This window comes from Ambystoma mexicanum, chromosome 8, assembly GCF_040938575.1.
Source record: "Ambystoma mexicanum isolate Mex_15411 chromosome 8, UKY_AmexF1_1, whole genome shotgun sequence".
NCBI lineage: Eukaryota > Metazoa > Chordata > Amphibia > Caudata > Ambystomatidae > Ambystoma > Ambystoma mexicanum.
In genome coordinates this window covers 393,349,814-393,363,213 of record NC_090929.1, presented here as the reverse complement: position 1 = coordinate 393,363,213, position 13,400 = coordinate 393,349,814, and the positions used below count along the sequence as shown (strand labels likewise).

Below are 13,400 nucleotides of genomic sequence, written 5' to 3'. Positions count from 1 at the left end.
GCTGAAGTTCTACGTGGACCGCACGAAGTGTTTTTCGGAAGACGTCACAACTCTTTGTGAACTTTGGACCTGTCAATCAGGGGAAGGCTCTCTCGAAGGCTTCCATTTCCAGATGGCTCTCCGGCTGTATCATGTACTGTCATCGGTTGGCAAACCGACCGCTGCCCGGCCGTCCGAGAGCCCATTCCACCAGAGCGATCGCAGCTACCACGGCGTTCCTTTCTAGTGTGCCCCTGCTGGACATATGCAGGGCTGCTACGTGGAGGTCGACGCACACCTTCACGAAGTTCTACTGCGTCGATCGGGATTCCAGGGAGGAGTCCAGGGTCGGCCAAGCAGTGCTGCGCAACCTGTTCGCCTGAGGTGAGCCTGGTGAGGAGGTAACATGCTTAATGTTGAGTTTGATGTAATGCTTAATGTTGAGCCTTTGCCACCTCCCGTGGTTGTGCATGTGTGTACTGCTATGTATTCTTTATTCATGAGCATGTGAATCCATGCCAGACCCCATGCTGGAGAAGGAACAAGTTACTTACCTGTAACTGTTGTTCTCCAGCATGGGTCTGGCATGGATTCACATGCAAACCCTCCCGCCTACCCCTCTGCGGCTCTTCACTTGGTCATACTGCCACTTCACGTGCTTCCAAATCTGAAGATGGCTGCCAGAGGCGGTGCTTAGGTAGAGGGCAGTCATTGGCTGTGGTCAGTATGACGCAGAGACCAGTGATTGGTTATTACTACGAAAGACAGATCAGAAACGAAACTGATACTGGTTTTTTCTTTACCGAGGATTCCCAGCCTGACGACGGGGAATATTCATGAGCATGTGGATCCATGCCAGACCCATGCTGGAGAACAACAGTTACAGGTAAGTAACTTGTTCCTTACTTCACATATTAGATGTGTATGCTATAGGTCTGCAAAAGAGCTAAAGCTGTTTCCGCTATAAAAGGTATTGAGCAGGCACGCAGGAGTGTCTACTACATGGCAGTCCCTCTAACTTTGGTCCCAAGAGCAATGGTCACAGTTAGTTGGCAGTGTTAACCACAAACCATGTAAATGACCATTAGATTCACTGTATGTAACTTTTTGTGTGAATATCCTGAAAACATTTAGTGGATTTGGCTCTCGGGGGTCAGACTTGAAGATCAAGTGGGCAAGCACCTAGTTGGATCGAAGAGTGTGGTGTTGCAGGAGGTGAACAAATGAGAGAGCTTAATGGATCAGGCAGAACTCGCATGTCCTAAAGATTTGTCTTTTGGTTACTTGCACACGTTCACTTTTATCTAAGTCCTTTATATCTATTTTTTCGGGCAGATCTTAGAAGTGCGGCAGCATACATCGAGACTCTAGAGGTCAAACTCTTCACGCACGTTCATGAGCTTGACTTGTCCTTGGATTTTAATGGTATTCTCTAGCAGTCCTTTGTCTGGCTATCAGGAATAAATTGCGCACCTCTCATCCTGTTATTAAATGCTATGCTTTACTTACGTCTGTATGTGTTACAGAAGTGCTCCAGCATTGAATCAATAACCCGACTGTCTAATACCTCCATGGGGCCAGCAGTGGAATCATTAATTTTCCAGTGCCCTAGAAATGAGCACGCAGGCTCCTCTGTATCTTTACATGTTATTGCATCCCTTGATATTTCAATGTGTTATAACACAGCTGCATACAGATTTGCACTTTAAACAATCTGTGGTGTGACTGCGTACACATCTGGGTTGATGGGCGTGCAAGTACATTCCATAGCTAATGTAATGTAAGGAAGATTTCAGACCGATTTATTTAACCCTATTTTATGGTATTCACTGTTCATGCTGCTTGATTTATTCAAAAATTTGATTACAATAAAAAAGGCGTAGAGCATGTTCTCCATCATGGTGTCTGGCATGGATTCACATGCTCATGAATATTCCCCGTCGTCAGGCTGGGAATCCTCGGTAAAGAAAAAATCAGTTTGTTTTGTTTCTGAACTGTCTTTCTACTAATAACCAATCACTGGTCTCTGGGTCATACTGCCCTCTACCTAAGCACCTCCTCTGGCAGCAATCTTCAGATTTTTACCGCACGTTCAAGTGTTGGGAGTCCTTGTGCTATAGCTCTCTAGCTTTTACTGCGTTTTGTGATTTTTTTCGAAGAGTTTACTCTTATTCTTTCGGTCAATCAAGCCTCAAGCTCCACCAATTCTACTTTCGATCAAGGGGGACCCGTTTCGGAAATGTATACATCGAGTTTTTTCTTCTTGGAGGATTCCGGAACACCTCTGGGGCCTACCCCGCGTGGACATGGCCCAGGACAAAGGAAACACGACGCCTGGATCCAAGCTGTTCAGGATCTGCCCTGGATGCGGATTGCAGAATGTCTTCAAGGAAGATGAGCACTCTCTGTGCCTCTACTGCCTTCACGATGACAAATTGCACGTGGAGAAGGACTGTGCGTTTTGTAAGAATATGTCCGAACGGACAAAGAAGGATCGTCGCGTTCGACTCACCAACTGGCTGGAGGGGAAAAGCCCAGCAGCAGGTGAGGAGAAGTCGTCCGAGCGGTCTTCTAAGACCTTTGAGGGTGCTCTGGCGACGGGGGCCCAACAAAAGGCAAAGCACTGCAATTCCGCGGGCACCAGGAGCGCCGATGGTTCGGGCTCCTTGGCTGCCAGGCAGGGTGCGATGTCACTGACGCCATCAACCACGAGCCAACGCTCTGGCTCGGTGAAGAAAAAGTCAGAAAACCTGGGTAAGCTTCGGGAGAAGCACTGGTCGATCCCAACGACGACAGCTGAGGGGGAGCGAGGCAGCGATCCTCCCCCCAAGGTGAAGGCCTAACGCGCTCCCAAAGTCGCAAAGGCCCTGATTCACCAGGCTAAGGCCTCGATCAAAGGAGTCGTGGCGACCCTGGCAAAGCCTGTGGAGGCTACCCCAGTTGGGATGACTTCCGGGCCTAGAGTTTCCCTGCCACCCCAGAGGGAATCCTCTTTCCAGCCTATCGAGAAGATCCCTGTGAAACCCCGGGTGGAGAAAGAGGGGGCGGGCACGGTAGCCATAACGGACACAGATAACACCTCAGAAGATGAGCTGGCTGATGTCGCAAAGATCCTGGACAAGAGGTTCGAGGAAGACCAGACCTATGGGAGGGATCCCGACAAGGTGGACGTAGAAAGCAACAGTGGAGCCGACAAGGAGCCGCGGCAAGGCCGGAGGACGTCGTTGTCGCCAAGACGCCAAGGCCTCGGCGAAGCAAGATTGAACCGGCCGCGGCGTCGGTCCCCCACCCAAGCACCATGGTGGGAGGCTGGCTGGCAAGATTCGTCAGCGTGTGGCAGTCCATCTCCACCAACTGTTGGGTGCTGGATGCGCTGGCCCACGGGCACACTCTGGAATTCCAAAGAAAGTGTCCCCGTCTGCCACCTGTAGCCATGAAGGAAAACCACGTGCCAAAACTACTTCTAGAGGTACGAGCAATGCTGAAAAAGGGCACGATGGAACTCATCCTAAAGAGGTTCAGAGGCTCCGGAGTGTACTCGCGGTACTTCCTCGTCCGAAAGAAGACCGGCGGTTGGCGACCTATCTTGGACCTTTGTCGTCTAAACAAATACATCAAGTCCCAGAAATTCAAATACATCAAGTCCCAGAAATTCCGGATGATCACCCTTCAGCACGTGCTGGGACTGCTAGAGGAAGGAGACTTCCTATCGTCGCTGGACTTGGAGGATGCCTACTTCCACATCCCCATCCCATCGAAAGTTTCTACAATTCGTGGTCCAAGGGCTACACTATCAGTTCAAGGCCCTTCCCTTTGGATTGAAGTCGGCGCCCAGGGTCTTCACCAAGTGCCTGGCACCGGTGGTGGTGCGGCTGCACCTGCAGGGGAATCCACGTTTACCCCTACCTGGACGATTGGCTCATCCGAGCAAAGTCAAGGGAACTCGCCGTCGGTCACACAACGAAGACTGTCCAACTGCTCACGGATCTGGGATCAACTTTGCAAAATCCCACTTGGTATCGTCGCAAGACACCCTGTTCCTGGCCATCCTTGGCAAGGTACAACGGCTGTTGACCATGGACATGGCCAGGGTGAGGTGCATCAAGTCCCTACTCGGCATGATGTCATTGTGCATCTACCTCTATCGTGCATCTACCTCGTGCGCCTATGCAGGTTGCGGATGCGACCACTGCAGGAGTTCCTCGACGCCCGTTGGATGGAAGCGGCGGGCAGCTTAGAAGACAGGATCTCACTCAACAAGACTTTCCGCCAAGCGATCTGGTGGTGGGACACCCGCGGGCATGGACTTCCACACCCCGCCACATCAGGAAATGGTGACGACGGACGCCTCCCTGGAAGGATGGGGAGCGCACACAGGAGATCTCCTTGCAAGAGGCCTTTGGCTCCCGGAGGAGAGGTCACTACACATCAACGTCCTGGAGCTCCGAGCCGTGTTCTGGGCTCTCAGGTCGTTCCTCTCGTCCCTCAAGGGCAAGGTGATAAGGGTCTTCACCGACAACCCCACCATGATGTTCTACATCAAGAAGCAGGGGGGGCACCAGATCCCCAGCCCTATCCAAGGAAGCACACGATCTGTGGCACTGGGCCATTGCTCAAGGGATGTTCCTGGTACCCTTCCATCTGGCAGGAATAAAGAACACCATTGCCGACTCACTCAGCAGGGAGCTGCGCTCGTGCCATGAGTAGGAGCTACGGCATGCTCCAGTGGATCTCATTTTCTGACAATGGGGCAATCCCCAGATCGACCTATTCACGACGGCGACGAACAGGTTTCCCCAGGCGGGGAGCATGGGCGATGCCTTCTCATTCCACTGGGACGGCCTCTTCCTGTATGCATTTCCTCCGTTGCCGTTGCTGCTGCGACTCATCAGTCAACTCAGTCGGTCCCGGTGCAAGATGATCCTCATCGCACCGGCGTGGTCAAGGCAGATCTGGTTCCCGGACCTTCTGGACATGTCCGTGCCACCCCCGGTGAAACTACCGACGGACACGGACCTTCTCGCCAGGGAAGTAGGCGCCATCCTCCATCACGACCCAGGATCGCTGAACCTGCAGGCCTGGCTCCTGCAGAACTTGAGTTCGGAGGGTGTGATATCCCGGCGGACTGCAAGGAGGTGCTTGCAAAGGCCAGGGCGTCATCGACTCTCAAGTGCTATGGGCACAAATGGAAGAGGGTCCCTGTCTGGTGCCGTGCACAGAAGATTAACCCTCTGCGATTTACGGCCCCTCAAGTGCTGCCGTACTTGCTATCGCTGGCCAAGGTGGGGCTGGCACATGCCTCCATCAAGGTCCATCTGGCGGCTATCTCCTGCTACACCAGAACTCCGGGGCGGTCATCTCTGTGGTCTCATCACCTGGTGAAGGAGTTTGCCGGCGTGGGAGCTCAACGTGGTGCTGACCAGGCTCATGGGGCCTTTCGAGCCTCTGCATTCGGAACTGTTGAAGTTCTTGTCGTTATCACCTCCGCACGATGAGTGGGAGAGATCCAGACCCTCTCTTGTAAACCTCCATATCTGACATTCCACGAGACGAGGGTAGTGCTGAGGACGCACCCCTCCTTCATGCCTAAGGTGCCATCGGACTTCCATCTCAACGAGCCCTTGGTGTTACCTGTTTTCTTCCCTTCGCCTTTGTCGCCGGCCGAGAGGACTTTGCACTCGCTGGATGCGGCTAGAGCGCTGAAGTTCTACGTGGACCGCACAAAGTCTTCGGAAGACATAACAGCTGTTTGTGAACTTTGGACCTGTGAACCAAGGGAAGGCCCTCTCCAAGGCTTCCATTTCCAGATGGCTTTCCGACTGCATCATGCACTGTCACCGGTTGGCAAACCGACCGCTGCCCGGCCGTCCGAGAGCCCATTCAACCAGAGCGATCGCTGCTACCACGGCGTTCCTGTCTGGTGTGCCCCTGCTGAACATCTGCAGGGCTGCTACGTGGAGGTCGATGCACACCTTCACGAGATTCTACTGCGTCGAGGAGTCCAGGGAGGAGTCCAGAGTCGGCCAGGCAGTGCTGCGCAACCTGTTCGCCTGATGGTGAGCCTGGTGAGGAGGTAAGAGATGCTTAATCTTGAGTTGTTGTAATGCTTAATGTTGAGCCTTGCCACCTACCGTGGTTGTGCATGTGGGTACTGCTACCTATTCTTGTATTCATGAGCATGTGAATCCATGCCAGACCCCATGCTGGAGAAGGAACAAGTTACTTACCTGTAACTGTTGTTCTGCAGCATGGGTCTGGCATGGATTCACATGCAAACCCTCCCTCCAACCCCTCTGCGGCTCTTCTCTTGGTCCTACTGCCACTTTACGTGCTACCAAATCTGAAGATGGCTGCCAGAGGAGGGGCTTAGGTAGAGGGCAGTCATTGGCATGGGGCAGTATGACCCAGAGACCAGTGATTTTTTCTTTGCCGAGGATTCCCAGCCTGACGACGGGTAATATTCATGAGCATGTGAATCCATTCCAGACCCATGCTGGAGAACAACAGTTACAGGTAAGTAACTTGTTCCTCATTGCTCCAGATGTCTGACTCTTGCTTTGCCTCCACATTGAACATTATTTTTCTCTAAATCATTAACATAGATTTTCCACTCAAACAGTCCAATTTAATTAGCATGAATTAATCTTTAGAAAGTTTACCAAATGTGTTCGTCAGCTTGGCATTTTTGTTATATTTTCTCTGCACTGTAGCTCATCCTTTTCTATTTTCAGTACTCGTTTCAAAGTTTCTTCTTTCTAATTGACGTTTTGGTTTGATTGTCACATTACTCATCCTATTGCACCCCTGATTGTCTTGTGTAAAGCGCTTAGGCGTCAAGTGCTATAGAAAATAAAAATATAAATATTCTGTACGACCATTTAGCAATCACAAATGCACACAAACAAACAACAAAAGCACGTAAACACATCTACTTAGTTAGCAACAGAGCTGAGCTGCTACCAAGAATACATATAAGTGCATATCCAATTTTAGAGTACACAAAACAGGTAAACTGAATACTATAACCCAAAAGTAATGGTGATGTTTTTAATAAAATCCATAGTGCACACACTTAAGCTTTAGGTGTACTTATGATATCTTTAACAATGCCACATTTATAATGTGCAACACTGCAAGTTACATTGCTCCCAAGTCTGGTGGGCTCCAGAACGACTCAGTGGTGAGGTGAGCAGATAATGCATCCAAAAACCAGGACCTTTCTTTTAAATTCAACAAAATAGACATAGAAGGACAGCATGAAGGTCTGCTCCCTAAACCATTTGATACATCCGAATGGCAATGCCCATATAACGATAGACATATTAGACTTTTCTGCATTTCAGCAAGATATGGGCTACCTTTCACCTCTTTCACTGTCATTTTAGAGTTATTGAAAACGTATCGACAGCATTGGGAATAGTTTATACGTTTAAGGGAGATTTGGGGACTTTTTCCGCAGAGCACTGAAGAGCATTTAGTTATATTCTTTGGGGAACACTACTTAAGCACTTGGTGTACTTATATCACTTCTATGCCTTCCTCTCTCCATTGGAGTTTATTTTATTCTACTTAATATCAGCAATTCTCAGAACTCGTTCATTGCTTTATCATTTTGTTGTTCCATCTAACATTCTGTCATCAATAAAAAATGCCTACGTGTACACTATTTCCCCTTCATACAAAGGCTCTCCCAGTGGCTTTATCCCAGCCTCCAATCACCCCCAATCAAAGAAGTGCGCAGATAAAGACCTAGCCAAAGTTTTTTACTGAAAACGTAGCTATTCGACTGTTGTAAAGGACCTTGTTGGGACGGAGGGAGATGTTGTGAAAAACTATTACGGTTCTAACCAAAGCAGGCACATCTGGGGCTAGATTATAGAAGATTTGCACTGGTGCAAAAAAGTAGAGCAAATGGATTTAGCACACATATTGCTACTTTGTTAATAGAGAAAGGAGCAAAAAGGTTTAGCCCCATTGGTATTAGCTCAAGTGTTTTTCATCTGTGGAAAATTTGAGCAGAGCGTTTTATTTATGATGTGTGCTGAGTAACATAACAATAAATGTAGTAGATATCATTTATTGTCTATTATGCAGCAAATATAGTACAAAAAACAGCTGACATTTGCCTGCATGCACACGTTTTATAGATATCTATTGTGACAAAATCTGTTTGTTCCATTTTGTATTATCAAACCATTTACCCACTTTTTAGAACCAGGGAAAATCTTTGATAATCTAGCCCCAGGTCACCATTCTTTGTGAGATTGACAGGATAGCTCTAGTTAAGGGAAATGTGATGTCTTCAGGAAAGCTTTCTAGAGGCAAACGGGGGTGCATAGACCAACTACGCGTCACTACTGCCTACCACCTACGGCTACATCGCTAAACGCATGAGCCTGAATAAGGTGTAGATGGGCGTGCTGAAGGATCTACAGAAAGGGAACAGTTCCATTCTAACAACACATCCTTTCGTCCTGTGCTCTTGAACATGATTCATCTTGCAAAGGCTCAATAACAACCCCACATTCCTTTGCTTCTAAACTTTATTGATGACGTGATCTTAACGACTCCTTTTTTTCAGGACATCCACACTAAATACATTCTAATAGAGTGAGTCTAAACTGGAGGTGTTTCCATAGTTGAGCAGTGGTTCTCTTCAAATTCTTGTGTGGTTGGAGCCCTCTGAGACCGGATTTGGAGACCGCAGATATGAAGCTTCCTTGCTCTGGCAGCTTGCCTTCCCAGAGTAGAAGTTAAATGAAAATGCTACTCTTGTGGCTTCTGCATATTCAAAGGAGTCAACTCAATCGTCTATTCCAGAGCCAGCATGCCCCAAATCCACAGGTTCCATGTGTGATTACGGGGCTTGCATATTTGGCAATGTTTTCACTGGTTATTTTTGTTTTTGGTCATATTTGGGCAGATCTTTATGAATGTATGTCAGAGGATTATATCTGTATGTGTCAATTCATCGTGTGGTTGGGAGAAAAAGGGCATCCTGTGGCTGGGTGAAAAGCCTATACTACTTTAGTGTATGCACTGGGAAGCTAACCATAATATTCCTCCTTGTATCACCAGAAATCAGAGTGCTTCTTAAATCTGGAAACATTCTCCCAAGAGCAGAAGGAGAGAATTTGTTGGTGTTTGAAGGAGAATATCACAAAACAAAAGCTGAAAGAAACTGGCCCCATCGAAAACATGGTAAGGTCAGGATTCTGGATGACACTTCGAGAACTTTCACCAGGATGTGTGGTATTTGTTTGTTTCATTTGGAATGTATATTTTCAGGGTGTATTTCTGGAGGTCTATAGGGATAAAATGGTTATTTTAAGTTCAGGTCCCCCCTGAAATGTCAGAGAGCTTGTCAAAGTAAAGTGTTTGTGGGTAAATGAAATGCAGTTCTTGACATTCCATTCCTACTAATCATTTCACACCAGTTAATGTGGCATTGCATGCATAGATTTGAGGTTCCTGGAAATATGTCTGAGCAAACAAAAAAAAAACATGTCTAATCCATGAGAGGATCTTGCAGGTAGTGCATGATGTTTTTGCATTGCAGACTTGTAACTGACTTGTGCACTATAATTCATTGTTCTTGGTGCGCGTGTTGCCTTTTTTTAGCACAGAAGATTGTGTTTTCTTCTAAATGGCTCCAAGCCCAAGGACCATTTTGAGAGACATTTATGGGAGCGATGAGCTGATCTTTACTAAAGGATTAAGGCAGCTCGTTTGTCTTGACGCGGGTAGCAAATGGCTCTTAGTCTGGGGTCAGTGATGGGACATGCATTCTTTCAGGCTGTCGGCAATGGAAATTCATCAAATATGCAAACAATTTGTCAGAGCAAGAAAACTGGTGACAAATGCGGCATGCACGTTTCTCAATTCAATAAAAGTGGAATAACAGAAGAGGCATACTTAAGTTTCTAGTGTTAAGGGTATTGAATTCCTCATGAACAGCCCTTTATGGGTACAGGTAACAGTTACTCTCTGGGTAGACTTGCAATCAATGTACAGTTGATTGGACAGTCTGCAAATAACCATCTATTTTACAGGAAAGGTCCTCCGAGAGCCACTGGCAGATGAAGGTCTATGCAGGAGAATAGCAGGGGAAAGTTCAGAATGAAGTCCTTGTAGCACAGAAAAATAGGCACAATTGTAGCAAGAGCACGGTTCATACATAAGGTATCGCAGCAAGCCAGAGCTGATAACTGGAATAAGGATAAAGGTAGCAGATTTAACTGTATCCACATACCCTCTTAGAGTCTGACACATAGCACATTCACTGAGGATGACTTGTGGGCGGTGCCTGCACACAGAAGACTTCCGGACATATTACCCAAATGAGGGCAACGATATTGATTGTCACTAGGGCCCTGCCTTCTGCAGGGATGCAGGTGTCTTCACCCATAGTACAGGGGAAACCTGTTGACGTGATAGAGCCTGTGCCTAAGGAGATAGTTAGCCAGCACTGGGTCTGGCCTGGATTCACATGCTCATGAATATTCCCTGTCATCGGGTAAAAAGAAAAATAGTTTCATGTTCGCTTGAAAACTGTATTCCTCCTCTAAACCATTTACTGTCCTCTGGGACATACTCCCCAATCCAATGACAGTCCTCTCCCCAAGCTCCACCCCAGGTGGGCCATCTGTAGGGAGACAACTTCTTCCTCTCCAAGCTGATTTTCATATTTTGAATTTTTTGGACACATTTTGGAAACGTTTTTGACCTCATTTTGTCTCATTCTTCGACTGGAGGTCGATTACTACCTGCAGTGCGGACCCACTGTCGGTGATGAAGATACTACATCGCAGATCTTCCATCGAGTTTCGAGAAGGCCCAGGCTTGGGCCTACTTTGCACCTTTCCACCATGACCGAGGAGAAGAGATGCCTCTTCAAACTCTGCGCTAAATGTGAATTGAGAAATATGTTCGTCGAAGATCAACATCATAACTGTCTGTGCTGCCTGCATTCGGACCCTGACGAGCAGGGATTCGAGGTACAGCCGACTGGTAGCATGGCTCAAATCGGCAAGGCCTCTGACTCTGCTTCTGGGCAGACTTTAGCATCCACCTGGATGCCTCCTGTCCTCCCTCTGGACTCTTTCGCGACCTCTGTGACTCTCAACTCACTCTGCAGGGCACACTCTGGATGTTCAGATCTCCACAGACCTTCCCCTTTCTGCCCCTCTCACCACTCCTCTCTCCTGGAGTGATCATTTTCTCCTTTCCTCCCATCTCACCCTCTCTACCCCTCTGGCCAAGCAACTACCATCATTGACACTCACCTTCTCGGTAATCCGACCCATGAAGCGCATGTCAGTTGACGCTTTCGCCACCCTCCTCCCCCTTTGGCTGACTCTCACCCTGACAAAACCCTCCGCTTGAAGCCCAAAGCCAAGTGCAACTCCTGGTACGATTCTGACCTCATCACCATTAAACACAAATGCAGGGTGGCCGAGAGGAAATGGCTTGCTTCATGTACATCCTCTGACAAACTGGCCTGCCACATGATCCAAAGGCAATACCGCCTCTCTGTCCTCACCAAGAAGAGAGCTCTCATCCAAGCCTGTGTCCCTGCGGCATCTAACAACTCGGCTGAACTCTTTAAAATCTGCAAGGAACTGGCCAATCCCGCCGCAGTCGCTACCTCTCCTGTCTCTACCCAGGCCCTCTGCACGGCACTGGCTTCTCACTTCATCTCTAAAACTCAGGACATCCTGTCCTCACTCTCCACCTCCCTCCTCCCTCCCTCTACTCCCTGCTCTTCCTCTGGCCCTTCTGCGGCCACCTCTCCTCCCTCCTTCTCTGCCTTTCCCCTGTTCTCAACTGACGAGGTTTCCAGACAAGTCCGATCTATGAAAGTCTTGTCAAAACAGTTTCACCCCTGCTCCTCCAAAACCATCAAGGACCATATCGACTCCCTGGCTCCTGCCCTGGCCGACTTCTGCAACCACTCTTTCGCCACTGGAGTCTTCCCATCCCCCCCGAATCACTCCCTTGTGCACCCTCTTCTTAAGAAACCCTCTGCCAACCCCTCCTGCCCGGCTATCACCCAATCTCCAGCACTCCCTTCCTGGGCAAACTCCTTGAAAAACTTGCCATCTCCCAGCTTAAATTCCATGCTAAATCTGTTGGTTGTCTTCATGACCATCAGTCTGGCTACAGAGCTGCCAGAAGAACGGAAACTGCTCTCCTGAACATCCGCAAAGACTTGCTCTCCAACCTTGTTTCTAACACCCCCTGTGTCCTCATCTTGCTTGATCTCTCTTCTGCCTTTGACACCGTCAACCATGCCATCCTGCTCAAATATCTCAGTGATAACCTTGGTATCACTGGTCAGGCCCTGGCTTGGCTGACTTTTTTCCTCTCTGACCGACTATCCCAAGTCCAACTTGGCCCCTTCCTCTCTGCTATCTTTTTCTCTACCTGTAGTGTCCGTGAGGGGTCTAACCTCTCTCCCTGGCTTTTCAACCTATACCTGGCACTTCTTGCCGACCACTCTCTGCCCTAACTTTCAGTGCTATGCGGATGACACTCAGCTCATTTTCAGGCTACCCTCGGCCACCTCTTCTCCGTCTCTCATCTCTGACTGTCTGCTATCCAGGAATGGTGTGCCGCCAATTACCTTTGCCTTAATGCTAGTAAGACTGAGATTCTCCTCATCGACACACCCGCTCCCTCCTTTCCTGTCGCTCTCTGGCCGGCCTCTCTTGGCCCTCCTCCTGCTCCAACCTTTGAGGCTAAAAACCTTGGGGTCATCTTTGACTCCACACTCTCCTTACATCTCTGACGTCTCCAAGAAGTCACACTACCAGCTGCACCTCCTCAGAGGTATTCTACCTTTCCTCTCCTTCCCCCAGAGGCTCACTGTCTCCAGAGCCCTAGTTCTTTCTAGGCTGGACTACTGCAACAGCCTCTTTCTAAATCTGCCTTCCTCTACTCTCTGCCCTCTGCAACTCATCCAGAACAGGACTGCGAGACTTGTCCTTGGCCTCAAGCCCAGGGATTGTATCCCTCCAGGACTGAAATCTTTGCACTGGCTCCCAATGGCTGCAAGTATCGAGTTCAAAACCCTCTGCATTGTCCACAAGGCCTTCTGGGGCCTGGGCCCTCAATACCTTCAACTCTCTCTTCCTAAATATCTTCCTTCTCGAGCTCTTAGCTCATCGGCCTCCAACTCCCTCAGGGTCAGTCGCTTCTCCAAGCAACGAGTGGCTGGTAGATCTTTTTCTTCGGCTTGGTCTTCCCTGTGGAACAGCCTCCCTGCCTCCCTGAAACTTGAGGAGAACCATCTCCGTTTCCGGAAGCACCTCAAAACCTTTCTCTTTGCTACTGCCTTTTCTCTCCCTCCCCCCTGCTGACCTCCTGGCTGAATCGGAATCTGCACTGGTTACCTGGCCACTCTCTGATCCCGAGCCCAG

General features: G+C 48.9%; 1 protein-coding gene across 5 annotated transcripts in view; it reads left to right on the top strand.

Moving 5' to 3' along the window:
• The window catches only part of RGS3 (regulator of G protein signaling 3), a 1,502,625-nt gene that overhangs the window by 1,174,257 nt on the left and 314,968 nt on the right, over nt 1-13,400 (top strand). For all 5 annotated transcript variants that reach the window (XM_069609876.1, XM_069609875.1, XM_069609874.1 and 2 more), the window contains one exon: nt 9,058-9,180. In XM_069609876.1, the coding sequence (XP_069465977.1) occupies nt 9,058-9,180 (123 nt within the window). The remainder of the gene's footprint in view (nt 1-9,057; nt 9,181-13,400) is intronic.